This window comes from Castanea sativa, chromosome 12 (genome assembly GCF_040712315.1).
Source record: "Castanea sativa cultivar Marrone di Chiusa Pesio chromosome 12, ASM4071231v1".
Taxonomy (NCBI): domain Eukaryota; kingdom Viridiplantae; phylum Streptophyta; class Magnoliopsida; order Fagales; family Fagaceae; genus Castanea; species Castanea sativa.
Window position 1 is genome coordinate 34,362,677 of NC_134024.1, and position 26,732 is coordinate 34,389,408.

At 36.2% G+C, this 26,732-nt stretch overlaps 2 protein-coding genes across 3 annotated transcripts; one reads left to right on the forward strand and one right to left on the reverse strand.

Moving 5' to 3' along the window:
• Window positions 1-1,495: 1,495 nt before the first annotated feature.
• Window positions 1,496-3,954, forward strand: LOC142620570 (uncharacterized). The gene is made up of 4 exons (XM_075793928.1): window positions 1,496-2,521; window positions 2,720-2,780; window positions 2,870-3,119; window positions 3,210-3,954. The coding sequence occupies exons 1-4, from the start codon at window positions 1,496-1,498 to the stop codon at window positions 3,952-3,954; spliced, it is 2,082 nt and encodes a 693-aa protein (XP_075650043.1).
• Window positions 3,955-6,260: 2,306 nt separating this feature from the next.
• On the reverse strand, window positions 6,261-14,856 carry LOC142618975 (uncharacterized). Of its 2 annotated transcripts, XM_075792048.1 has the most exons (9): window positions 14,543-14,856; window positions 13,009-13,314; window positions 12,503-12,702; window positions 12,210-12,369; window positions 12,019-12,134; window positions 11,698-11,898; window positions 11,520-11,590; window positions 7,738-7,877; window positions 6,261-6,803 (listed from the first exon to the last, which is right to left on the reverse strand). In XM_075792048.1, exons 1-9 carry the CDS (start codon window positions 14,580-14,582, stop codon window positions 6,457-6,459), a joined length of 1,581 nt encoding a protein of 526 aa, XP_075648163.1. In that variant the 5' UTR covers window positions 14,583-14,856; the 3' UTR covers window positions 6,261-6,456. The 2 variants fall into 2 exon arrangements, with proteins under 2 accessions (XP_075648163.1, XP_075648162.1); XM_075792047.1 differs by having other exon boundaries at window positions 12,019-12,369.
• Between the last annotated feature and the right edge of the window lie 11,876 nt (window positions 14,857-26,732).

Here is a 26,732-nt window from a genome sequence, read left to right on the forward strand (position 1 = left end):
GGTCCAGAGGTAAGGGCGATGGAGCATGAGGCTTCTAATGGTAAGGTGGTACTTAATCCTTCTCCCACTATTAGGGAATTGGTCAGTGATTTGGACAAATCATGGGGTAATTCCAAAGAGTGGATGCTACAATTGCGGGATGGTCGACAAGTAGTGATTCCGTTATCTCTATATCGATCTCCAGAAAGTGTGTCGGATTGCTCAGTCACTGATGTAGAGATTGTAACAGGTAATGATTCTTTTATCAATGATGGTCAGATGGTTAGCTGGGCAGAGGACTGTGATGGGTTAGTTGATTCTTGGTCTATTGTTAAGGAGGCAGAGGAGGAGATGGGGGATTTTGATGAGAGGTCGATGACTTGGGAGTGTAGTGGCAAGCCTTTAGTGGTGGTACCTTTGGCCACAGAAGTCCCTTTGGAGTTGGAGTGTAGTTTTGAGCTGGGGGTTGGGTGTATGGAGTCGGTTGATGGTAATAATTTATCACAATGGGTAACAAATCGGATTAAGGCTTTTAGAAAATCAGTGGGCACTTCGTTGGAAGGTTTTGAGAAGCAGATTAAGGGATTGTTGCTGGCTATCGAGGCCAAGAAAAAGGATAAAAAGCTTAAGGCAGTAAATGATCAAATGAAGCACAGCAAGTCGGAACAGAAAGGTCAGCGGGAGTTAAAAAATTTATTGACATCTATGAATGTCGAGGTTGGTTCAACGAAACCGAGGAATGTAAGTAAGGAGAGGGCTGTGGTGGTTCATCAATGAATTTGAAGATTATTTCTTGGAATGTTAGAGGTCTGAATGATAGGGATAAAAGACTTCGGGTTCGTAATTTGGTCAGGAGATGGAAGCCAGATGTTATTTGTCTTCAAGAAATTAAAATGGAGTTGATAACTAGAGCTGTGATTCACAGTTTGTGGAGGGGTCAACATGTTGATTGGTCTTATCTAGGCTCTTGTGGAGCTTCTGGAGGGGTGCTACTAATGCGGGATACAAGGGTTGTGAATAAAGAGGAGGAAGTTGTGGGGCAATTTTCGGTTTCTTGTAGATTTACAAGTGTGTCAGATCAGTTTGTCTGGGCGTTTACTGGCATTTATGGTCCTAATTCTGTGAAGACAGAAGGTTCTTATGGGAAGAATTATTTGGTTTGAACAGTTGGTGGAATGTTCCATGGTGTGTGGGTGGTGACTTTAATGTGGTAAGGTTTCCTTCTGAGCGTTCTGGTTCAACCTCTTTTAATGCTGCTATGCGGGAGTTTTCCAATTTTATTTCTGAGCAATGCCTCATTGATATTCCGCTTCAAGGGGGATCTTTCACTTGGTCTAATACTTGTGAAGTTGCTTCGAAGGTTAGGCTGGACAGGTTTTTGTTTTCTGCAGATTGGGATGATAAGTTTCCATCTGTCTCTCAAAAACGCTTGCCTAGGCTGTTATTTGATCACTTCCCGATTGTTCTTGAGGGTGGTTCTTTTTAGAGAGGTAGGAGGCCGTTTAGATTTGAGAATATGTGGCTTAAAGATAAGGGTTTTGTGGAGAGGGTGCGATCTTGGTGGGAATCTTATAATGTCCGAGGAGCTTCGAGTTTTGTGTTGGCCAATAAATTGAAGCTCTTGAAAAATGATTTGAAGAAATGGAATGTGGAGGTTTTTGGAAATGTTGAAGATCGGGTGAGAAAATTGTGGCAAGAGCTTAGTGATTTAGAGATGATTGAGGATAGTCGAGCTTTAGTTGTGGAGGAAAGGCTGGAGTTGGAGAGAGTTCGAGGTGAATTAGAAAAAGTTACTTTGATGGAGGAAATCTGTTGGAGGCAAAAGTCTAGAGTCCTTTGTATTAGAGAAGGAGACAGGAATACCAGATTCTTTCATCGTATAGCTAACTCTCACAGAAGATTTAATTCCATTGATAGACTTATGGTGGATGGAGAATTGTCTTCAGATCCAGAGGCTATAGTAGGTTGTCTTTCTCATTTTTATAGGCAGCTATATGCTGAAACTGTGGCTCATAGACCTTTATTAGATGATGTGGAGTTTTCTTGTATCTCGGAGGATGATGCACTTTGGCTAGATAGGCCATTTGATGAGGAAGAGGTGTTTGGGGTGATTAGTGATTTTAAGGGTGATAAGGCTCCTGGCCCGGATGGTTTTTCTATGGCGTTCTTTCAATCTTCCTGGTGTATTTTGAAGGCTGAAATTATAGCAGTGTTCCAAAATTTTCATACTCAGGCTGTGTTTGAGAAGAGCCTTAATGCTTCTTTCCTTACTCTTATTCCCAAAAAGGTGGATGTTGTGGAGATCAAGGATTTTCGGCCTATTAGCTTGGTTGGTGGGATTTATAAGATTATTTCTAAAGTGTTAGCCAATCGTCTTAGAAGGGTGGCACATGGGCTTATTTCAAATTCTCAAAATGCATTTGTGAAAGGTAGACAGATATTGGACTCTTTTTTGATTGCTTCAGAATGTATTGATAGTAGATTGAAGTCAGGTGTTCCAGGAGTGTTGTATAAGTTCGATGTGGAGAAGGCATATGACCATGTGAGTTGGGGTTTTTTAATGTATATGCTTCAGTGCTGTGGGTTTTCAAAGAAATGGAGAAAATTGATAATGTGTTGCATCTCTACTGTTAAATACTCCATTCTGATCAATGGTAGTCCTTTTGATTTTTTTGGTAGTTCTAGGGGGATTCGGTAAGGGGACCCCTTGTCTCCGTTGCTATTTGATATTGTTATGGAGGGTTTGAGTCGTTTGTTGGATGTGGCTGCTACTAGTGGTCAGTTTTCAGGCTTCTCTGTAGGTAATACGGCTGGTAACTTGGTGATGGTGTCTCATCTTTTATTTGCTGATGACACTCTTATTTTTTGTGATGCTGATTCTACGCAATAGCGTGTTTGAGAGCAATCCTGGCTAGATTTGAAGAGGTCTTAGGTTTAAGGATTAATTTGGGGAAATCTGAGTTGGTCCCTATAGGGGTGGTCTACAATATGGATGTTTTGGTGGGGATGCTGGGTTATAGGCAATCCTCTCTTCCATTGAGATATTTGGGGCTACCGTTAGGAGCTAAATTTAAGGAGTTGTCAATTTGGAATCCTATTTTGGAGAAGATGGAAAGGAGATTAGCAGGGTGGAAAAAGTTGTATCTATCTAAGGGGGGTAAGGTAACTCTTATTAAAAGTACTCTTTCCTCCTTATCTACATACTTTCTTTCCCTTCTGCCTTTATCCAGGAAGGTGGCAAATCGTATGGAGAAGTTACAACGAGATTTTCTGTGGAGTGGTATTAATGGTGACTCTAAATTATACTTGGTTGGTTGGGCTCAGGTTTGTAAGCCGCTGCAGTTTGGAGGGTTGGGTATTAGAAGATTGAGGAGTTTTAATGCTGCCTTGTTAGGAAAATGGTTATGGAGGTATGGCATGGAGACCGATGCTCTATGGAGGAGGGTTATTGAAGTGAAATATGGGAATGATTGGGGTGGTTGGTGCACGAAAAAGGTGACCAGTGCTTATGGTGTTAGTTTGTGGAGACATATTAGGAGTGGTTGGATGAGTTTTTCTAAACTACTTCTGTATGATGTGGGGGATGGTACTCGAGTGAAGTTTTGGAAGCATGTATGGTGTAAAGATCGTACTTTCCAAGAGGCTTTTTCGGAGCTCTATTGTATTAGTAGAACAAAGGATTCTTCAGTAGCAGAGGTTATGTGTTGGTCTGGTGGGAGGATTCATTGGGATGCTAAATTTCGTCATCCTCCACAAGATTGGGAACAAGAATCCTTTGATCGGTTTATGGTTATGGTCTACTCTTCAACGGTACGGGGATTGGGTCCGGATCGGTTGTGTTGGAAGCCAGCAAGGAGTCGAGGTTTTGAGGTTAGAGGATTCTATTTTTCTTTCTACCCTCCCACCATCTTATCCCTCCCTTGGAAGTTGATTTGGAAATCGAAGGTTCCTCAAAGGGTAGCTTTCTTTTCATAGTCTGCTTCTTTAAGTAAGATTTTAACAACAGATAATCTTCGCAAACGACGTGTGCTAGTTCTTGATTGGTACTATATGTGTAAGAATTGTGGGGAGTCAGTGGATCATCTTCTTCTTCATTGCCCCATTGCTTGTGAGTTGTGGTCGTTGGTGTTTTGCTTGTTTGGAATTCATTGGGTTATGCCTCAGAAGGTTATTGAGTTGTTTGAGTCTTGGCAGGGTAAGTTTGAAAGACATAGAAATATAGAGTTGTGGAGAATTGTGCCTCATTGCTTGTTATGGTGTATTTGGCGCAAAAGGAATGCGAGATGCTTTGAGGGTTGTGAACGCTCTATATTAGAGATTAAGTCTTTTTTCTTACACACTCTCCTCGATTGGAGTGTGATTTTTTGTCATTTTTCTTGTTCTTTCCTTCCTGTTTTACTTGATCGTTGTAATCTTGGTTATTGATTTATGCCCCCATAGTACATTCCCAATGTACTCGGATTGGCTGTTCTTCATTTTTTAATAAAATTTTCGTTACTTATCAAAAAAAAAAAACAATAGTAGTTAAATAGTGATGAATTAAGTGCAGGAGTGACTACACATTAGATAAGTTTTGGTACAAGAACACTAAGAATTAACTGAGTGCCGTGCATCAAATGGTTAAGGCATTCAGTTTTCTGTTGGTCAGAGTAAATACTAAATACCACTAGCAATAACCCTTGCTAACACAATATGAATAGCCCTCAAAAGCCCATGCAAATTTGCAGCAGCAGATTCTCTACCTATATACATATATGTGTGTGTTAAAGCTTGTTCTTGCTGTTTTGGTTACTGCTGTTTCCTACAAGAATTGATCCTCACTACTTTTGATAAATGACATGTTAAAGTTGGTTCTTGCTATTTTGATTCTTGCTACTCCCTACTAAGAATGGCAATGAGTCGTGTTCGGGGGCGGGTTTTTCCATACCTGAACTCGACCCGCAGGCCTTCCCCCATTACCCGAACTCGGCCCATTTAATAAACAGGTTTTTTTAAACCCCAAACCCGCCCTGTTGGGCCCCATCCAACCACTTCTGAGCCTATTCTAAAGCCCGTAATATGTGGCCCAATTTGACCCACTCTTTAAAAAAAAAAAAAATCAGTTTTAAAACCATAGAAATCACAACCACAACCACAAAAACAGAAACACAAATCACAAACACAAACACAAACACAAACAAAAACAAAACTCACAAATAGAAACACGAATCCTATCACAACCACATAAATCACAAACACAAACTCACATTTAACAACGAAATAAATTGTAAATAATAAAAATTCATTAATGAAATTAAAAAAAAAACAAAAAAACAAAAAGAGTAAAGTAAAAACAGTCTTGTCCTCTAATCATCACATTGCTCTCCAATCAAACAATCTCATGCTCTGATATAATAACAATACCACATCTCTATTTGATCTAACAATCTGTGCTTCTCCGTGACAAATAGCAACCACCAAGTGATGAGAGTGAGGGTAAGGGTGACTAGGCGAGGGGCGGCTAAGAGAAAATGAGAATGAGAGTGAAAGAGGTAAGGAAACCAAAAAAAAAAAAAAAAAACACAGTCGTGAGGTTGAGTGAGGCCATGAGGGGAGCGTTTGAGAGAGGGTGACCGGCAGCAGTGCATGAGAGAGAGAGACAGAGAGAGAGAGAGAGGGCAGCTAGGGTTGGCTAAGTGAAATGAGAGAATATTATGGTTTATAAGTTTATATATATATATATTAGGTCTTTTTGGTAATTTTAGTTTTAAGCGAGTCGGGTCTGAGTCCGGGTCCAAGTTCAGGGTGAGTATTACCAAAACCCGTACCTGCTTCGGGTTTTATTTTAAAAACCCAGACCCGACCCTACTACTTATCGGATCAGGTTGGGATGGGTCGGGTACTCGTGGGTCGGGTAACAATTGTCATCCCTACTCCCCATGAGGGATAATTCACACCACAAACCAACAAATTTGTTGACATCATTGCTTAAGTCAATCTATTGAAAATTTGTTGTGAATAGTAAAAAAGACAATTTTATTGTTCACTATTTACTGTTTAAATAGTGCTTTCTTTTGCTATAAAAGGGTTGTCCGTTTCAAGTTGTAAGCAGAACTTAATTTTTACTAGCTTTAAATTTCCCCTTAGTCTCTAGCCTACCTCTTAAAGGTCCTAAGCTTGTAACATTTTCCCAATTCCTACTTACTTTAAGCTTTTATTGTAATCTCAATGTTAAAGTATATACTGTTATTTACTTAAAGCTTATTCACTTCCGCACCCTCAATCGCTAAAGATTGACATTATTTCCTCCTAAAAATCTGTCAAATTACAGAAAACCATAATAACACAACAAACAAGCTCTTTGTACAAAATTTTCATACAAACATAGAGGCAAAGATATCACGAGACCGCATCTTGGATCCAACCCCGTGTATTTGGAGAACGTAGTATATGATATGTTTGTATAACACTACTCATCATAAAACATTAAGCTTTCATTCATCTGAAAATACCTTCGTCCTCGGGTCCTGGGAAGCCTTTGAGTACATCTCTTAAAGCATATAAATGGCTATCACACTTGTGGTTTGAAATTAAGTTGTTTGAGAGCACTATCCTCTGAAAATGTTCCCCTGGATGCCTCTTCAAAAGTGTGAAATACTCCCCGCCAATGCCAGCCTGAGTGTCCGTATTCCTCTTTAGATAGAAAATAGTTCCTGGTACAAATAACTCCTCAGGCACTGCAGAGACAGCTCCTTCCTTTTCAATGACAACAGCATTCTCTTTTGCTGTGTTGGAGGTAATAGGTAATACAGTGGCAGTAGTTGACTCCTTTGTAAATGAACTTTCTGTTCAAATACCAAAACAACACGTTGGTGAATGGGAGATTGCAAATGTGGCAAATTAATAAGTATGGCATTATAAGCTTAACTATATAGATTAGTGTTAATCCACGGATTGCTACAACTAAAGCAAAAACTCTGCATTTTTTGTTATCATGAGAAGCAGATAGCTTCTTTGAAAACAGAATTCCATAACTTTACTTCTACAATCAAAATGCACTCCAAACAACAGTTCACTTCATTCTGTTACCCGGCTTCTGTAACAACCTTCCTATGGAAAGAGAACTGTTCACTACATTTTTGTTATCATGAGAAGCATATAGCTTCTTTGAAAAGAGAGTTCCATAACTTTACTTCTACAATCAAAATGCACTCCAAACAACAGTTCACTTCATTCTCTTACCCGGCTTCTGTAACAACCTTCCTATGAACAACCCTCAGGCAGTTAGAAAGAATCAAATAAGGGGGAGGGGGTGGGGGTAGATATGTTTGGCAGACAGACATACACACAATGAAAGGAAAATGAGAGATCAGAGAAGTTTTGGGGGTGAGTTGGGGGGGAACCAGCACCAATTCTCAAAGTGCCCAGAAAAGGATGATAAAATCCAACATTGGATTAAATGGACTTACTGATTCAGGATCCATCTTAACATTTAAAGCACAAGTAACTGATGAAAGAACCATAAAGATATAACACCTGTTGATTATAAATAATCACTACGTCATCATATGGAAACCCTAAGGGGTAGTACAAACAGCTGGGGACCATGCTTCATAAAATGGAGGTCACAAGTTTAAATCTTCCCTTTCCCTTCCCCTTCCCCTTGGGGCCAAAACTCATTAAAAAAAAAATTCAGATGGCAAAATCCAAAGCTAGAGTTGTCAGAGGTTTAACACAATAACATCTGCAAACATTTAGGGCAGCGCAGGTAGAGCTTACCAGAGGAATTGTCATTGTTCCTGAATTTGGCATAATCAGCAAGCTTTCGAGCTACATCTTGCACTGAAGACACAACTTGCTTTGCATTTGTAACCAGACCTATTACATTTTTCCAGTCTTCCTTCTCAATCACACTCATCCTGACAAATATGCAAGAATTAAGTTCCATAAGTTTTTAATGAGAAAAAAGAAAAATAGTCCATTACCAAAAAAAAAACTTCCATGTGCATGGAAAAGTGATGTCTGAAACAAGAGAAGCTACCTTCAATATACAGAAGAAACCAGCTTCTATATGCTACAAATATAACTAGCCCTTCACATGTTTGGTGATCTATATTTGAAGGGAGGAAAAAGTTCCTTGATGTAAATAAATGTTTACAGTGTTTACCAACCACTGCCCCAGAATAATATTAGATACCTTAAAAATGAAATTGACAGACTCGTAATGACACTTCTCTATAATCCATATAAAATGAAAGCCTTATACTTTTTATTGACTCATTCTTTTTGTGCTATATCAGCTTTTGAAGGAAAATTATTAAATACTCCGAGAGCACCATAAATGTGTACTCCCCCTCTCACATAAATTGTGGGTCCCATCATAAATTTAATTAGTGGGTCCCACAGTTATATGAAAGGGAGGAGTACGCATTTATGGTACTCCGAAAGTACCCAATAATCACCCACTTTTGAAAGCTCACAATTTTCCACATCAGCATTTTTTTTCTTCTATTATGATAATTTAATAGTTAAAATGGGAGAAGGGGAATTTGAACCTTAGACATCTCCATTGTAAACACTAAGAGGTGCTAGTTTAGCTACAAAGCTCTTGATAGTTTTCCACGACAACATCATAATATTATTATTATTATTATTTTTTATTGTGCTAAATTGTTATATGTAAGTTGAAACCAAATATAACTTGTCTCTATTGAACTAAACTAAAGAAACCCAAGACTAAACAAATTATGATTTAATTTGGTTTGATATTCTTTTAACAGATTTTATTATTGGGAAGCCATTAGGGAATTGGTTCATGGGAGTCACTTCCTCTCTTCAGTCACCATTATCTTCACCTATGCCTCTTCCAAATTATCAATTCAAGACCAGGCATTGATGTTGAGGTGAAGCTTTTATGGTTTGCTGCCACAATTAAATATATCTTCAAGGAGAAGACCAAGCCAGCTTATTAAGACCATCACAGAACATGAAGATTTGCCGCTGAATATCCTTCACAAGAACGCATTCCTATCATCAAACAAATTTCTCTATTCATTTATTACTTTAATATCAAGGAATAATACAGATTTTTCTAGAGCAATTTTCATCTCAAAATATGACATGTTTATCACATATTGTGATATATATACTTAAATGGATGTGCCTATTAAGTGCTAAGATTTTTCTTTTGTTTCAACTATTAAGTTATTTTAACGTCATAGTTGCTTTCTATTAATTTTAATTTGGTCAAAATGCAAAAACACCTCCTGGGGTTTGGATCAATTGCAAAATGACCCCTAGGGTTTCAATTCTTTTTATAACTTCTTGAGGTTTTAATATTTGAGTGATATGTTCAGAAAATATGGATTTTAAGGATTTGAAGTATTTCTCCAAAATCTAGGTGATGAATTGAATTATAGAATCCTGATAACTTGCCAATATGCTCAACTACTATTAAAGGCTGTTAAAGACACAAATGGGAAGGCTGGGAGTATAAAAAATAAAAACGTTATGCAAATAGTATGGATGGTTCTCAGATTGCATAGGGTTCTGCACGTACTGTTGCAAGCAAGGATCTTAAAAGTCTAGGGAACTATTTGCTTCTACTATTATTTAACTATATAGTGATGGCTAATATTGCCCAATTGACCATCAATATATGCGTTGAAACCAATAGGATTCATATTAGAGAAAAGAAATCCATTGAACTTTGTTATTAAGCATTTTAAAAAATAAAATTTAATACACACACACACGTGCGTGTGTGTCTATGAGTTTATTTACTGTAAATGTTAATTGGTATATACATTTTTTACTTTTGTTTTGAGTTAAATAAATTTTCAGGATTTTTCGAGAGATCTCAAAAATATAATGCTACAACAGATTCATCAAAAAGTGCAACAATAACATAAATTAGTGATGACGGTAGAAAATGAGTGATATTTCAAACTATTAGGAAAACAATTAGGGTTAGTGTTCCTTGAAGATTCAAGTGAGTTCATGGTCTAGAAATGTTCGGATATAGGGTTTTGGGAACCAAAGGGGTTTGAATATCACCTAAGAGTGGGTTTGTTTTGGGAGTTTGATGCAAATTCTTGATGGTTTGGAAGCTTAGAGGTTTGATGTTGAAGACATTTGGGTTTCAGGTATGGCCTTTGGTTAAGGTGATTTCAATGATTGATGAGAGTTCTTGAAGTGAAATGAAACTAGGACTTAAGGGAAATGAGACTAGGGTTCAAATTGTTTGGTGTTGGATCCAATTGATGGATTGCATACAAATGGAGATTAATTGAATGACTTGTGACTGCTTCAAAAGAAACACCACCAAAAAATGATGAGACTTCTTCAGGGGAGTCTCTACCTCCAAAAAAAGATTAGAGAGAAACAAAACTTATAAACAAAATGGTTATTTTTATTGATTTCCCAATTGATGGTTACATGAATCTATTTACATCTCATGCCCTATTCTAATTTCTTATTGGCCACACATGGCTAACTTCTATTGGCTCCTAATTAAGCATGTGCTCCAAAAAATTTACAAGTGATTAATGTGTTACATGTGCATGAGCCCTGTTTGACCCTATCTACTTGTAACTAACTAACCCTATAAGTGCCAAGGTTGTAATCTGATCCAATCAAGCGCAAGACTGACCAACCAAGGTTGTTCCATGCGCATGACAATTAGGAGGAGCTACCACAGAAGTTTAGAAGCCATTGGACCAAGGAGGACTGATTGGGACTCTAATGTGGGATGGGACTGACAATTGGACCATTTTGAGTGTCAATCGACAATCCCCTAAAAAAAACTAGGGTTTTTGTTGTTTTTTTGGCTTCGAATGTGTTCCTAATAAAAACTGCGATACAACATCAACAACTGCTACATACAATTCAAAATTGAATTATGATCAGTTGATGTTTAGGCAGTTTGATTATTCTACAAACTTAAAAAATATGATCAAACTTGGAGTTACGGAACATTAATGCAAAATGCATGATCCTCGGATCGTAACAAGAGCCAAATCAATTCGATGAAAGTAGATAAGGCAATAGACAAGGGACAGCTCATTCAAGAATTTTTTTTTTTTTTTAAATACCTGAAAATCTAGGGTTTGTCAAAGGGGAAATTATGAAATAAAGTTTTACGCCAATTTAAGCCCCTTTAAGAACAAATTGATAAAGTTGCCTTCATGATGACAGATGACACAGAAACTGCAAGATAGGCATGGCCAAAATGGGTTTCATTCAATTTAAAAGAAAGAAGTTCTATTATGTGATAATTTTGTTCCAGATTTCCGACAAGCATCAATCTGAAAATGCAAGTTCAAAAACCTGAATAATTGATATTGTGAAGTTCGTAATTGCTTGATACTTGTGCATCAAATGAACTAGCAAGCATGAAATAATTCCTTGATAGCAATGGCTGAATTTGATTTATAATTCCTTTTGGCATCTAGAATGCCCTCATCCTCAAAAAAAACTTCCTTAATTCATGTGCGTATTTGAACTTAGCATGCCATAAAAGAACAGTAGTATTAGCTTTGAATGGGTTAGGTTTTGATTACCAATCAGTTTGAAGGATTTCATTCCTCAGCCTTGTTAGAGAAGCTGCACTTAACCTAGGTACAATATCATCCTGAATAGAAGGAAAAATGAGAAGCAATAAGAGGACATAAGCATGATCATTTAAACAATGGAAACAACAAACACATTACTAAGAGATCATCAATTACATCCACCTACCTGCATGACAACAGTTGTAACAAAATCAGAACAGTTTTCTGCAAGTTCTCTGGAAACACAAGGTGGAGTTGCATATCCAACAGCAGAAACAATATCAGGGCTAAATCCGAGTTCCATGTATGACTTTCTGCGAAGCATTATTGCTAATAAAGAAGCTGTGGCACCTCCGAGAGAATGGCCCACAAGCCTTAACCTATATCCCTGTTGATGAGTTAGGCTCACTACAATGGTACCCAAAGAAAGAAGAAGGAAAGGGGGGGGGGGGGGAGGGATTGAAAGAAAACAACATCTGTAAACAGATCAAAATTAAATTTTCAACACCTCATATTTCTCCAAGCAGTTCCTAATGGTTCCCATCTCATGAAAGAGAAACCAACGAGCAGCTTCAGCAGTGCCAAAGTGAGTGGAATAACCTTCAAATGTCACTTCTCCATCACCTGAAGAAACGATATCAGTGATAAGGTCATAGACAGTCTGAGTTCCACGAATTCCAAGAATCACTAGTTTCCTACGATTATCAATCCCAATATAATATCCAGGCCTCATCACACTGGAATTTTTTACAAACTTCAAAACATTGCTTTCTCGAAGCATGCTGTTCCTTGCAAGCGTTGCAGGACTATCCTTATAAGAACCTTTTGCTAACTCCAGGTGGTAGATGAGATCATGCACCTAAATTATGAAATCATTACCTAATAAGAACTTTGGATTACTGAAAACAAAAACATAAACAGAAGGTAAGAAAAATAATATTTGTTGAGTGTGCATATCATATATTTCATCAATAACAAGGACACTGAATTACTATTGAATCTGATGATATCTGAACACCCTTAACATCTTCAAATGGTTTTGTAGCTACTTGACGGAGATAAATAAGATACAAGCCAATGGTAAGGTCACTCAAGCTCCAATCCTCGATACCAATCTTACTCCGTTGAATGCTTGCAATGATTTCTGAAACAGATCGACTACTGGGTAAGGATTTGTTTCCAATTCCGTCTCCTGCAAATTTTGAATTTTATATCAGCCAACATGATGACATGGATATTGAAAAGTTACCACTCAACCCCTGTTTCTTTGGAAGACCAAAAACAAAAATTAAAGATAATGTGGTTCAGTTTTAAGAATGTTTTAAGTCAATTGAGTCATCTGTTCTTAGATGCTTGTTCCAAAGTTCCAATGTCAGACAATTTGACACAGACAAAAAGACTCTATCATAGTGCCATGATTGATTCATACAGTAAGCGAAGTGTAGCACCTTCCCCACAAGTTATCCCATTAGATAAACACGAACTAGAATAAACAGACCTGTTGGCAGAGCCCACCTACACAATTGCAGAGCTGGTTCAAGGGCTTTTGTAAGCCAAGCAAGCTCTAACTTCCACTTTCCATCAGTGAAATCTTCCTCATCAGAACTGTATTTGCTGAGCCTAGAATCATCTTCCATCTTCTCTACTTTAGACCTCAAAGAAACTTGAGATGCATCCGTAGCTTCTTTTTGTAAATCTGCTTCTGCTTTATCTGCTTTCGACCGTTGCCACTGAAACCGATTAAGAATACCAAACACATAACTCTGACAAGTTCCCTGTCCCTTCAGGAATTTTTTGGTATAATCTGTCAAAAGAACCAACCACTAAATATTGATAAACAAAAATTTCTCATTCAGACAAACAAGAAAAAATCTAAAATTCAAGAAAATGTTTTCTCAATTTAGAATTCCACCTTAAAACATGGCTATTGAGTAGAAAACAAAATGACTTTGCATTTCTGGTAACATTTTATGTTTTCCCAAATTTAGAGATCCACTTTAAAACATGACTAATGAGCAGGGAATAAAATTACTTTGCATTTCTGTTAGCATTATCACCCAGTATTGTTTTCCAATACCTCACTTGTTACAAAGTAGCCTTGGTCGCCTACAATTAACATTCTAATAGGAAGAACGGACACTTTATTTGGGGTGTCATACCAGTGTCATATTCGTGTCGTAACAGTGTCCTATCTGCCGTGTCATGCTATGAATTTTCAAAATTTTCTCATGTTGCAGTATTGCAACCATACCCGTGCATTCTAGATTCTATCTCATAGGAAAAAGCGTCTCCAAGTGCACCCTTTACGTTGTAAGAGTGTTCTAGAGTGACTAACAGAGATATTAGTTAAGCCTTCAACCTTCTTAAATCCTCGACTCTCCCTCGGCTCGAAAAGTTATCCCATTGCCTATTATATCGTCTTCTTTATTCTTTTCTTCTTTTTCTCATTATCTAAACAGATTTCCAAGGATCCTCCAGAGATCAAACTGGACTCAATTCGCACCAAAAAAAAAATTTCATGTACTCCTAATTTTCTTAACAATCAATGGTAAAAATAATAATAATAATAATAAAAAGTTAACCAGTTCATAACATTTACAGCATAGCTAGCACCGACTATACCATGAACCATTGTTTATGTACTACTAGTTCTCAATCACCGCACAGCACCACATTGAACATGATAAATTATACATACAAATATATATATATATATATATCGAACCAGTAAAAATTATTAATTATCTATGACTGAATTCAGCTATGGTATAATTTTTTTTCTGAGATAAAATTATTATTATTAATTAGCTATTATATTGACAATGATACAGAAAAGATAAAATAAAATCAAAAGCAGAACAAACAACCACAACGGGAAATCATGAAACATCGTATAGAAAGAAACTTGGAAATTTAGTTATCACAAATAAATATATACTTAATTAATTGAAACAAAAATTTTACACCGAAACAAAAAGAAATTGAACAGTGCGAATTTGAATTTTTATAAAATATAGGATATTAGGACTTACGATTGTTATGGAAGATATGCTTCAAGTATTGGTTTGCCATTTTTAGAGAGAGAGAGAGAGAGAGAGAGAGAGAGATAGTTTGTGAGTGTCTGGGGGGGTTATATGTATAAAATGGGGCTGGGATATATGGCGGTGTTTTTTGTTAATGTGAGAGAGAGAATCGATGACGTGGAGTGAAGGGTGGCACGTTGTGTTTGGCGAGTCATCCGTACAGAGTAGAGGACCGCGGACCGCCTTCGCTTGGCGGCGGAATGAAGAAAGGTGTCGTAGAGTCTAGAGAAGAGAGTGACAGCACAAACAGTCACAGATAAATTGAGTTTTTTATTTTTATTTTTTTGCTATTGTCCATTGTCGTCATTAGCTTTACCATTTCTTGGCCACGTTCAGCCAAGTGTGGTCCAGGACCACCCTAAACTTAAAAAAAAAAAAATTATATATAATAATTTAAATTTTTTTATTTGTATACCCTTTTAAAAAAAATAAGAACACTCTCAAATAAAATAAAATAAATTATTAAAAATTATTTGTTCTACTTTCAATCAAAAAAAATTTTGAACTAAAATCTAGAAAAAAAAAATATTTGTAACAGAACAAGCCCACCCAGGGAAAAAAAAGGTCAACATCAATCCTAAATAACAGACGGTAAAGCAAACCCAATCTAAAGAAAAAAACACAACATATGGTAGAGCAAACCCAATCTAAAGAAAAAACATAACAGATGGTAAAGCAAACCCATGGATTCTAAAAAACAAACAAACAAACCAAACCCAATACACGTCTGCCAATTCATCAAATGGTAAAGCCAAAACCAAAAACAAACAAACCAAAGCCAAAACCCACATCGACGCGACGGCGCCTCTGCCTCAAACTCGATCATCGGTCATCGCATCAGGCCTTACAAATAGGCCCTTGCCAACCTGTTTTCCAAAACCATGATTACCCTCTAACAGATTTTTCAATAAAGCCTCGTCGATTTAGATCTGAATGGTATGTAGATAGAAAGTGGTTGGAATATAGTATAGACAAGGATGTAGTATTTTGTTTATATTGCTACCTATTTGGGCAAGATGTTGGAAAGTAAGGAGGAGGTGAGACTTTTGTAACGAAGGGATTCAAACTTTGGAATCAAAAAGAGAAGTTAAATTCCCATGTTTGAAGAGTTAATAGTACTCATAACGAAGCTGTCAAGAAGAGTAAAGATCTAATTAATGAAAAGCAACACATTCAAAGTATTTTGGTTAAGCAATCAAATCAAGATAAAATTGAATATCGGGTTCAATTAAATGCAATAGTTGATTGCATAAGATTCCTTTTATGCCGGTGATTAGCTTTCCATGGTCACGATGAATTTCAAGGTTCAAGTGATAAAGGAAATTTCCTTGAGCTTCTACAATTTCTGGGGGATCACAATGAATTTATCAATGAAGTATTGCAAAAAATTTCAAAAAATTGTAAACTTACCCACCAGGAAATTCAAAAAGACATTGTGAATGTAATTGCATATGAAACATCCAAAGCCATCATCAAGGATCTTGACAATGGGTTCTTTTCAATATTAGTTAATGATTCACGTGATATCTCAGTGAAAGAGCAAATGATCCTCATTCTTCGTTATGTGAACAAAAAATGAATTATTATAAAGCAGTTCCTTGGTATTGTACATATAGCAAGTACCGCCGCTTTGTCACTCAAATATGTTATTGAATGTTTACTTTGTGAACATGATTTGAGTTTATCGAAACTATGTGGGCAAAGTTATGACGGGGCTAGTAATATGCAAGGTGATATCAATTGTCTCAAAACTTTAATTTTGAAAGAAAATAAGTCAGCATTTTATGTCCATTGTTTTGCTTATCAACTTCAATTGACAATTATTGCCGTTGCTAAAAATTACATTAACATTACTGAATTTTTTTTATGTGGTTAGTAATTTAGTAACTGTTGTTGGAGACTCTTGTATGAGACGAGATGCTCTTCGAGATGCACAATTTGTCAAAATTAAAGAAGAATTAGAGAATGGTGTACGTAGAAATGGGCAAGGTTTGAATCAAGAGACAAATCTAAAACATCCTAGTGATACATGTCGGGGATCATATTATGGGACTATTCTCAACTTGATTTTGATGTTCTCTGTTGTTATTAATGTACTTGAGATTATTGAAGAAGATGACCTTTCCGACCAAAAAGTTGAAGCTCGACCTATTATGAGGTCAATTCTATCTTTTGAATTTGTCGTTGCTCTATACTTGATGAAAAACATTTTAGGGATCACAAACGAGTTGTCAATAGCATTGCAAAAAAAAAAAAAAATCAAGATATAGTAAATGCTATGAATCTTGTTAAAGTGATGAGAGATGATGAATGTATATCTTTATTGACTGAAGTGTCTTCATTTTGTACCACACATGATATTCCTATCTTGAACATGGATGAAATATTTGTAGTTAGTGGGAGGCCGCGACGCAACACCCAACAAAATACAAATTTACATCATTATCGTGTTAAACTATTTTACACAGTCATAGATATGCAACTTCAAAAGCTTAATAACCATTTTTCAGAGGCGAATACCGATTTGCTACTTTGTATGGCTTGCTTGAATCCAAGTAATTCATTTGTGACTTTTGATAAGGAAAAGTTGATACGTCTAGCAAAGTTCTATCCATCTGATTTTCTTGGGACAAATATCTTGGCACTTGACTCTCAATTTCAGAATTACATTTTTGATATGCGCAACAATGACTTGTTTTTAGAGCTTCAAGGAGTTAGTGAACTTGCTAAAAAGTTAGTGAACACAAGAAAGCATGAGACTTATTCATTAGTCTATTTGCTTGCGAAGTTAGTTTTAACCCTTCATGTCATTACTACAACAGTAGAAAGAAGTTTTTCAGCAATGAAATATATAAAGAATGAACTGCATAATCGAATGGGAGATTAGTGGATGAATGATTGTTTGATTGTGTATATTGAAAGAGATGTAGCTTGTAGCATTAATAATGAGACTATCATGCAACGATTTCAAAATAAGAAAACTTGTAGAAGGCAATTGTAAACTTTATATATTTGCGTGTTTTTTGATTGTTGTTGTTGTCAATATATGAATTTCTCTTTTTATTAGATTGTGTAATTTATGCTTCTTAAGGAACACTCTGAGAAATTTTTTTTGAGCTGCCACTGTTGCGATGGGTAGCTGAAATGGTTTGTGGGTTGTTGTGGTAGTGGTGGGAGAGAAAGGGTGAAGGAGAGGCAGAGATTGGAGAGGCCAAAGCTGAGCACGCAAAACACAACACCGACTAGGGGTAAACGGCGTTGTAGTGTTGAGGAAAAGAGAAGGGTGGAGGTTGCTCTGGCTTTGGAACAAAGCGTGGATACCATTTTTTGGTGATGTGGGATTTATTGTGTCTATATACTATAGTATTTGGGTTTGGGTTAAAGTTCATTGCTTTGCTTGATGCTCTTGCCTCTTATAGTGGAATAGGAGAAAGGCAAATTGCAGGCACTAGAAGCTACTAATTGTGCCACGTAAGGACGGAATTTAATCTAGCAGTGGTTGTATAAATATTAAGGATGTGTTGTGGCTTATGGGTTGTGGTGGTGGCTAGGTTGTGGGTTGTAATGGGTAGCTAAAATGGTTTGTGGGTGGTTGTGGTGGTCATTGTATTGTGGTGGTGGTTGTGTCGTGGATAAAGGTTTAAATTGAGTTCTAGGCAATGTCCTCTAGCGGTTTTGATAATATTCCTGTAGCATACATCTATCATAGCGTCTAATCCAAGGCAACAACAAATCAGGGTAGCAAGTATGGCAAAAACACAAATATAGCAAAATCCAAATAAACATGTGATTGCATCAAGAACAAATCATCCAAGCAAACATGTTCATACTCATCATCAAACATATACCCAATGCATGTTCATGTGAATGCATGACTTATCTCCCTTACCTTACTCCATCTCAGCACCTATGCATCTTGAATAGACATATGAATACATGTTCATGAAATCAAGGCAAGAAGAGAAAAAAAAAACCCTAATCTAGCATGTCAAAGGAAAACAAACAATTCAAACAAAGGAATAGAGACTTAAAAAGCATCAAAATGAACCAAATAGAGGCATATGGTGTAAAAGAATTGAAGAAACAGAAGCAGAAAACCTAAATTAGGGTTTTTAGGCACGAGTATGCATGCGCATACATAGGCCTGCATACATAGGCCAGCTGTATGCGTACGCATACTTCAAGTCAACGCGCGCATGCGTACGAAGACTTGCTCAAGAACCTTAACCCAAAACTAAAAACAAAAAAAACAGATTAGAAACTTAAAATGAAGAAACTAACAACCTAACATGCTTTAAAACATAAATACTAATTAAAATTAAGCTAAACAAACATATCTAAACATAAACAAAGTAAGGAAACAAGATTAAAGCAGAAATGAAAGAAAAGAGTTTAGAACTCAATACCTCAAACAATAAGCTTTTAAGCTTGATTTTGACCGTTCCCCTTAATCAATTTATTCACAATCAAACAAAAATGATTAGTAAACTTCAAAACTCAAAGATCAAGACCAAAAAAAATGTCCCAATCAAAATAAAATTTACTTGAGGATGTTTTGTGAAAAAACCCCTCTTTGATTCACGATTTCTAATGAATCTTAGATTTTCCCTTAGGATTTTCTATGTGTTTTTGAAACATACCATGTAAGGCTTTATATGGTTAAAAAATGAGGGTTTGGAACGACTCTCAAACAATGTGTGATTAATTCCAAACCTCAGTCTTTAATGCAGAAAACTTGCGTTTCATAGATTTTTGAAACCCTAGCCACGTGCACAGGTTCATGCCTAGGTATGCATGCATCAAACATGCATATGTAGGTCTTTGCCTGCATACGCAGATCGAGGGTTTCCTTAGCCTTTTATTTTCCAAAAATAAATCTGCTCATAATATATTTTCCATTTTAACATCTTTTAAGTCAATTTGTAATTTGATTGGGCTTTAAACCAACCTTGGGCCTTAAAATTTCAGCATTTGGAGAATGGGAACCTAAGTCGTAAGGGGTAAAAAATGTGATGTATACAATCGACACAATTTACTCCATTTAATCTAGTGAATTTTCCTCCTCTGAACTCTTTGACGTATCATAATCTCTAGTTCATGGCAAAGTGTTTGGGGTAACTTGAAACAACTCATCAAATAAGTCGGAATAGCTTGCACTACCACTTTCAGAAGCACCTCCTTACCTGCTTGAGAAAGAAGCTTTTCTTTCCATCCCTTGAGTTTTAACCAAACTCTTTCATTTATGTACGTAAAGCTAGCTTTTTTCCTACTACCTACAAAAGAAGGAAGGCCAAAATATTTTTCATTGTTTGATCTCTAACACTGCCAATATTTGAATAATATCCTCTTGAACCTTTGCAAGAGTAGCTTTGCTGAAAAAAATTGTTGTTTTGTCTCTGTTTAGTTGCTACCCCGAAGCTTCCTCATAGGTTTTAAGTAAACCTTGAATGTAATAACACTCTTGGGCAAAAGCTCTGCAAAACAATATGCTATCATCTGCAAAAAATAAATGGCTTAGTCTAGGAACACTTCTACAAATGGAGATGCCTTTAATATGGCCCGAAGTAGAAGCTTGGTTGTTCAAACCACGAAGTCCCTTAGTACAAAGGAGATAAAGATAGAAGGAAAGAGGGTCACCTTGTTTAATACCTTGACTGGAATGAATAATATTAGAAGGTTCACCATTTATAAGAATAGAGTAAGAAACAACAGTCATACACTCTATCATCAATGCTACCCATTTGTCATGAAATCCCATTTTTTCAAAAAAATCTCCATAAAAAGCCATTTCACTCTATCATATGCCTTATTCATATCAAGTTTAAGGGCCATAAAACCTGATTTCCCATATTGTTGGTGCTTCATATAATCTAGAGTTTCAAAGAGCATCAAAATATTATTTGTGATAAACCTCCTTGCTTGGAAAGCACTTTGATTTTCAAAAACAACAAAAGCCAACAACTTTTTCAGCCTATTAGCTAGCACTTTAGTGATCAATTTCAACACCACATTGCATAGACTGATAGGCCTAAATTCAAAAATTTTGGAAAAATTACACTTTACCATCCTAAATTATACACTATATTACACTTTACACCATAAACTATTCGAATACATACTTTGCACCCTAAACCATGACCCCTATTACACTTTGCACCCCAACCTTAGACTATGACCCCTATTACACTTTGCACTCCAACCTTAGTTTAATTGTTATGTTAGATAGAAACTAATAATACATGACTTGCACATGATTTTTGCTTAAGTGAGACACTATTTAAAGACTAAAACACCATTTTCACAAACAATTAAAAACAAAAGCATTTTTTCCGAGCTCTTTCTCTCTATGGCATGATTAATTTTAATAACAAGTCCAGGAAAACATCATTTGGGTCATTAATTCGAGGGTTGCACTCAACTACATAAGGTTTGCCATAGTACTTATCACTGATTGTAGTGTGGTGGGTCTCCCTTATAGTGTGGTTGTAAGATTATTGCTCTTAACAGCTTCAAAAGTAGTGTGGTTGGTCTACCTAAAAGAGCTTTTAATTCATTATTTCATTTTGTGTTTTCTTGCTTTATTCTTTTAATAAAGTCCATAAGACTAATAGCTCAAAAGAGTGTGAATTTTTCTTAAATAGTGCAATAACCCTTATATAATTGAGCGCAACCCTCGTATTCATGAACCAGTTCCTAGACTTATTATGAAAATTACTCATGCTAAAGAGAAAGAGCTGGAAAAAAAGCTTTTGTTTTTAAATGTTTGTGAAAAGGGCATTTCAGTCTTTAAATAGTGTGTCATTTAAACAAAAATTGTGTGCAAGTCATGTGTTATTAATTTTTATCTAACTTTACAATTAAATTAAGGTTGGGGTGCAAAGTGTTAGGATTAATGCCCTTAAATTCTATTGTATGATACTAAGTATGATATTATGTATGACTTAATGTTGTATTAATAAAGTTGTTTTATTATAATCTAAAATAATGGTAACATGAATATTGAACATTATCATATAGTCCATGAGATGCATAGTATGCGATTTATGTGAAGAGTCACAAAAGATATAAATCACAAGTTCTTTGTAAACTCAAAATTGTAGTTTGTAGTCGATGATGAAATTAGGTATTTCATCTGCGAAGACTATAACATATCAACTAAGATGATTTGTCTTGATCATGGAAGTAGAGACCTGTAGTTGATATGTTTTAAGAGTTAAGACATATTGAACTGGACCGCTGTGAGATTTATTATTCTCTTAATGACTGTCAAATGAATAACAATCTCACGACTTCTATTTACATGAATTCTTAATCTTGAGAGGATAATGAACTTGATCATAAAGTGTAGGTTGCTTTGATATATTAGGAGTGAGATCTATAGTAATGGTCAAAATCTCAGTATGTTGGGCAGCCACATTTAATGTTGATGGAACATATATTCTCAAGATGGAATTCATAGTCTCTTAACAGAGATATAAAATATTCCATTAAGATAAGTTTAATGAGTTTGTCATTCAGAATGTTAAGCTTGACTACTTTAGTAAATAGTTACTAAAGTATATATTTTATGAAATTAGATTTCATAAATATATGATGAATAACTTAAAAGATTAAATCGGGTACTCAAGAATTAAGATGCAGTAATCTACAAAGTGGCAGTTTACATTTATGACTTTGTATTATTACAAATATTTTATGAAGGGGTTGCATGTATAATAAAGTCTTGAGATATAATTTATAAATAAGGCCTAGAGTGCAACTATGTTTATATAGTGGTATTATATAATTAATGGTAACTTTGGACTTGTCAAAAGTTGACAAAAAAGCCCAAGGCCCATTAGAGCTAGTGTCTTATTGATCCCTTTTGGTCCCACTTCAAGCCACATACTAAAACCCAATTGGAAAGACCCAAAAGGCTAGCCCAATTAGATAATCAGTTATAAGGAGAGAAATATACAGAATTTTAATGTATGAAAAAGAGAGACATCATTGTGAAATAGTGTGTATATGAGAGTGAGACACTCTATCATTCTCCCTTGGAAACTGATTGAGAGACCACACTTCTTGGGCGTAAAGTGGAATTGGAGTGGAGATTAAAAGTGTTCCTGAGTACTTCTAATTTTGGTTTTGATTTTTACCACACCAAAGTACGCTCTTTTGTTCTTTAATTCAGAAATTTGCATAGTACATGTTAACAATTGTGAATGAAGTAAATCCGTTAATTTTTCGCTGCCTATGTTTTGTATGCGATACAAACATGTAATTTTCCATCACAAAAGTGTAATAGGGGTCATAGTTTGGGGTGCAAAAAATGCATTCGAATAGTTTATGGTGTAAAGTGTAATATGGTATATAGTTTAGAGTGGTAAGTGTAATTTCCCTAGAAAATATTTCCGAACTTTTAACTTTAGGAATAAGAGTCACATAAGTATGATTAAGCTTAATAGGAATATGACAATTATTTAGGCGATCTAAGACAGCAATAAAGACTTCATCACCCACTGAAGACCGAAAAGATTGGAAAAAGATAGGATGCATACCATTCGACCCAGGAGTTTTAAGTGGCTCCATATGTTTTAGTGCAAATTCCACCTTGGCTCTAGTAAAAACTTTGATTAAATCTGCATTCATCGCATCCATGACTAAGGGGTTGATGGCATTTAGAACAATCTGTGAAGCTGGAAGATGTGCAGAAGTAAACAAGTTCTTATAAAAACTAACCACAATCTCAAAAATTTGCTCATCAGAAGTACGCTAAACATCGTTATTGTTATTTAAACCAACAATACGATTTCTAGTGTACCTATGAGATGCTCTACTATGAAAGTAGCGAGTGTTGCTATCCCCATCCTTTTAAACAAAGCCCAAGAACGTTGCTGCCACTTGAGATTTTCTTTATCCATTAATTCATTTATTTCCATTTGAAGGGTTTTTTTATAGATGTGCAATCTACCCCTAAGGGTGTTGCTAGTTTGGCCTTTACCAAAAGCTTGGTTTTTTCCTCCAATTGTCTTCGAATGGTCCCAAAAGATAAACGACTCCACTCAAAAAAAAATTTCTCCTCATCGCCTAATTTTTTCAGAAACTATAGGCATAGAAATCACTTGTGAAGAACTTCCCCATGCTACCATAATAGTTTCTCCACAACCTTGGTCTTTCATCCACATTTGTTCGAATCGAAAAGGTTTATTTCTACAAGTATAATACCTTTGGGCTTGATGATGATTGGATTGTGATCCAAGGAGTTTGTGCAAAGGTGTTGCACTTGAGTTGCTGGATTGAGAGAAATTCAAGAATTGGTTGCTAAGGCTCAGTCTAGCCTTGCCAATACCATTCCCTTACCTCGCTTTCATCTCCAAGTAAATTTATGGCTTGCGTATCCCATATCCACAAATCCATACTCATCCACAACATCTATAAAAGCTTTCATCTCCAGTTCACCCCTAGGCACGCCCCCAAGCTTCTCATGGCCTTATAAGATTTCATTAAAATCCCCGACACAAACCCACGAGATTTCAAACTTGCCATTCAGTTGCCTTATCAATTCCGATGTCTCATGCTTTCTACTTGCCTCTAAGATACCATAAATACCTATAAGCTGCCATGAATCCTCTTTGCCTTTGTTTATAATTGCATCAATATAATTAAAGGAAGAGGAGTCCATATCTATCTCCACAAAATTTTTCCAAAGCAGAGCTAAACTTGCTCTATTAATTTTATTAACTACCCATTTCTCATCCAAAAGTAAATCATCACATGGTTACTTTAACCTAGCTTCGTCTACCTATATTTCAGTTAAGAATATGACAAAGGGATCTTGTGCCTGCACCAACTTTGCAAACTCTTGAACTGTACGTTGGTTTCCAAGCCTATGCACGTTCCAACATAACCAACTCATAATTCTCGGCAGGACTGGACACCAGTCACCATCGTTGGGTCATAATTCTTAGAGTTAGTCTAAGTCTCTGCATAACATCGTTTAAAAATAAGAGTCTCATCAGTAGGGGGAGAGTTATTACATTTACCCAGTGCAACACTAATTGGGTGTTCGCTCTTGAGGCCTAGTGGGCGATCTATCCTGAGTGATTTAGTGGGCTTCTCCCCCTGTTGGCCTGGCCTTACATTTGTAACATCCTGAAGTGGGCTTGTTTTTGAGGGCCTAGGATTGCTAGCAGTTGATTACTAGGATTTATGTCACCTGTAGCAATAGATGTAGTAGAATCCTAAGTAACGTTGACAATTTTTTATGATATATCAAACTTCCTAATTTCTTGATCAATCTCATTAATTCTCTCCTCAAAATCCTCCAGATTGATTTTTTTTTCCTTGAAGAAATAGTGTCAATATCAACTGTCAATGTAGATTCAGTGGGATGTGAAGATAAATTAGCATTAACTGTTACCGAGATATGCTTACCTTCCTTAACTTCAGGAAAATGTCTCGTCAGACATCATGCTGGGGTATGGTCCACCTTGACCGGCAACCACTACCGGGTCGGTCATATCAGTAGCTTTCTTCCTCAAATCTTTGTAGAAACCCAAAACATGGATCACATTCTTATCGGACGGATAAACTGCTTGAGCTCGAATACTCAAATCATATTATTTCTTCTTCGAATCTAAAGTGTCATCACTATCAATCCAAACCTCACAATCTTTATCATTATGATCCAAGCAACCACATTAATTGCAAAGACTGGGTAGTCGCTCGTATTAAAAAAAAAAAAACCCAAGTTTTGGCTCCGCTTTCCAGGGTGACAACTCTACCGCGACAAAGAGGACATGCCACATCCACTGTCACTCTAACCCAAATGAAACCACCACCACTTGAATCCGGGTCATTCGAGGAACATATAACTTTCCCTACTACCATACAAATATCTTCAATTGTCTCTCTATTCATGTAACTCACTAGGATGTTATGGACCTAAATCCATAGTGTTGTTTCATTGCGTGAAAAATCTTGCAATGGAATATTCGCACTATATCTTTGTAGTACAGTTAAATGTTTATCAAAACTCTATGACTCATTGTTCAGAACCCTATCAGCATCAGGCTTATTATCTAAGATAAAGAAGAGTTTGTCATCTCTTAGGATTCGGATCTTGAAACCTTTCCTAGTCCTCCAAATAGGTTTAAAGGTTTTGGCCATTGCCTCCATATTCATAGCGCACTTTGTCAAAATCTTTGCCACAAGGGAGAACTCTTGGACTTGATTATTTTTTCTGCAATTTCATTTCATCACCCTCTTTGTCCAATAGAGAAAGATCATTCCAAGCCTCTATAATATCTTCCATGACTTGTAATAGAAGAAGAAAAAATAACAAAGAAAGAGGAGAAATTGAAAGGAAAAAGGTTAGAGAATCACTCGTTGTTTCCCTAAAACTCTGAAAAAGAAATCCACAAGCCCTCGTAATACACTAGGTACCACATGGAACATGACAGCCTTGTGAAGAGGGACTACAATTCTACTGCTGAAGAAAGATGAAGGGAGAAGAAAATCTAGGTCTTTTCTTACGGGCAAAGAAAACCTACATAGATGAGCTAATAAGTCATGATTTGAATTCATAATTTAAATTACTTTTTTGCTCTTCCATAACAACCAATAACAACCCACCTTGTATGTTGAGAAGATATTGTGTAATAGCATTTCTACGTTTTATATATTGCATAATTTGATTTGTACCCCTACTAAATGCCGTTATTGAAAAAAGGGCTGGTTTAAAATGGAAGTCGTTTACTTCCTTCTTTTTTTAAATAAGTTTTGAAGATTGTTCATTTCATTTAATTTTTTTATAAGTTTCATTTCATTGTTAAATAAACAAAAGAACGTAAGAAAAAATTGACATTCTTCCTTTTTCCCTCCATTACGAGAAGAAGGATTATGACTAAATAAATATTTGACCAAAAATCCATATACTACATCTAATATTTTGCCAACAGCCTTCTACTTGGCTTTTGTCTTTGGCCTTAATTTTCTCAAACACACACCTTATTTCTCTCATATCTCTTGTACCTTCTCATGTCATCTCTCCTCCCACCTGCACTCCTCACATTTCTCTTGTATGTTTTTTGAGAGGGAAAACTCATGTTGTCCTTATATTATTTGGTGTGGCCTAAGTAGGCCTGCTCAATTGCTT

Excerpts from the sequence above, each read along its gene's own strand:
- LOC142618975 (XM_075792047.1), bottom strand. The coding sequence starts at position 14,582 with ATGGCAAACCAATACTTGAAGCATATCTTCCATAACAATC. Across the intron at positions 7,878-11,519 it reads GAAATCCTTCAAACTGATTG|GATGAGTGTGATTGAGAAGG; the intron begins GTAATCAAAACC and ends CATATTTGTCAG. Across the intron at positions 6,804-7,737 it reads GAACAATGACAATTCCTCTG|AAAGTTCATTTACAAAGGAG; the intron begins GTAAGCTCTACC and ends GTATTTGAACAG.
- LOC142620570 (XM_075793928.1), top strand. The coding sequence starts at position 1,496 with ATGTGGCTTAAAGATAAGGGTTTTGTGGAGAGGGTGCGATCTTGGTGG. Across the intron at positions 2,522-2,719 it reads TGGAGAAGGCATATGACCAT|GGTTTGAGTCGTTTGTTGGA; the intron begins GTGAGTTGGGGT and ends ATTGTTATGGAG. Across the intron at positions 2,781-2,869 it reads GTTTTCAGGCTTCTCTGTAG|CGTGTTTGAGAGCAATCCTG; the intron begins GTAATACGGCTG and ends TCTACGCAATAG.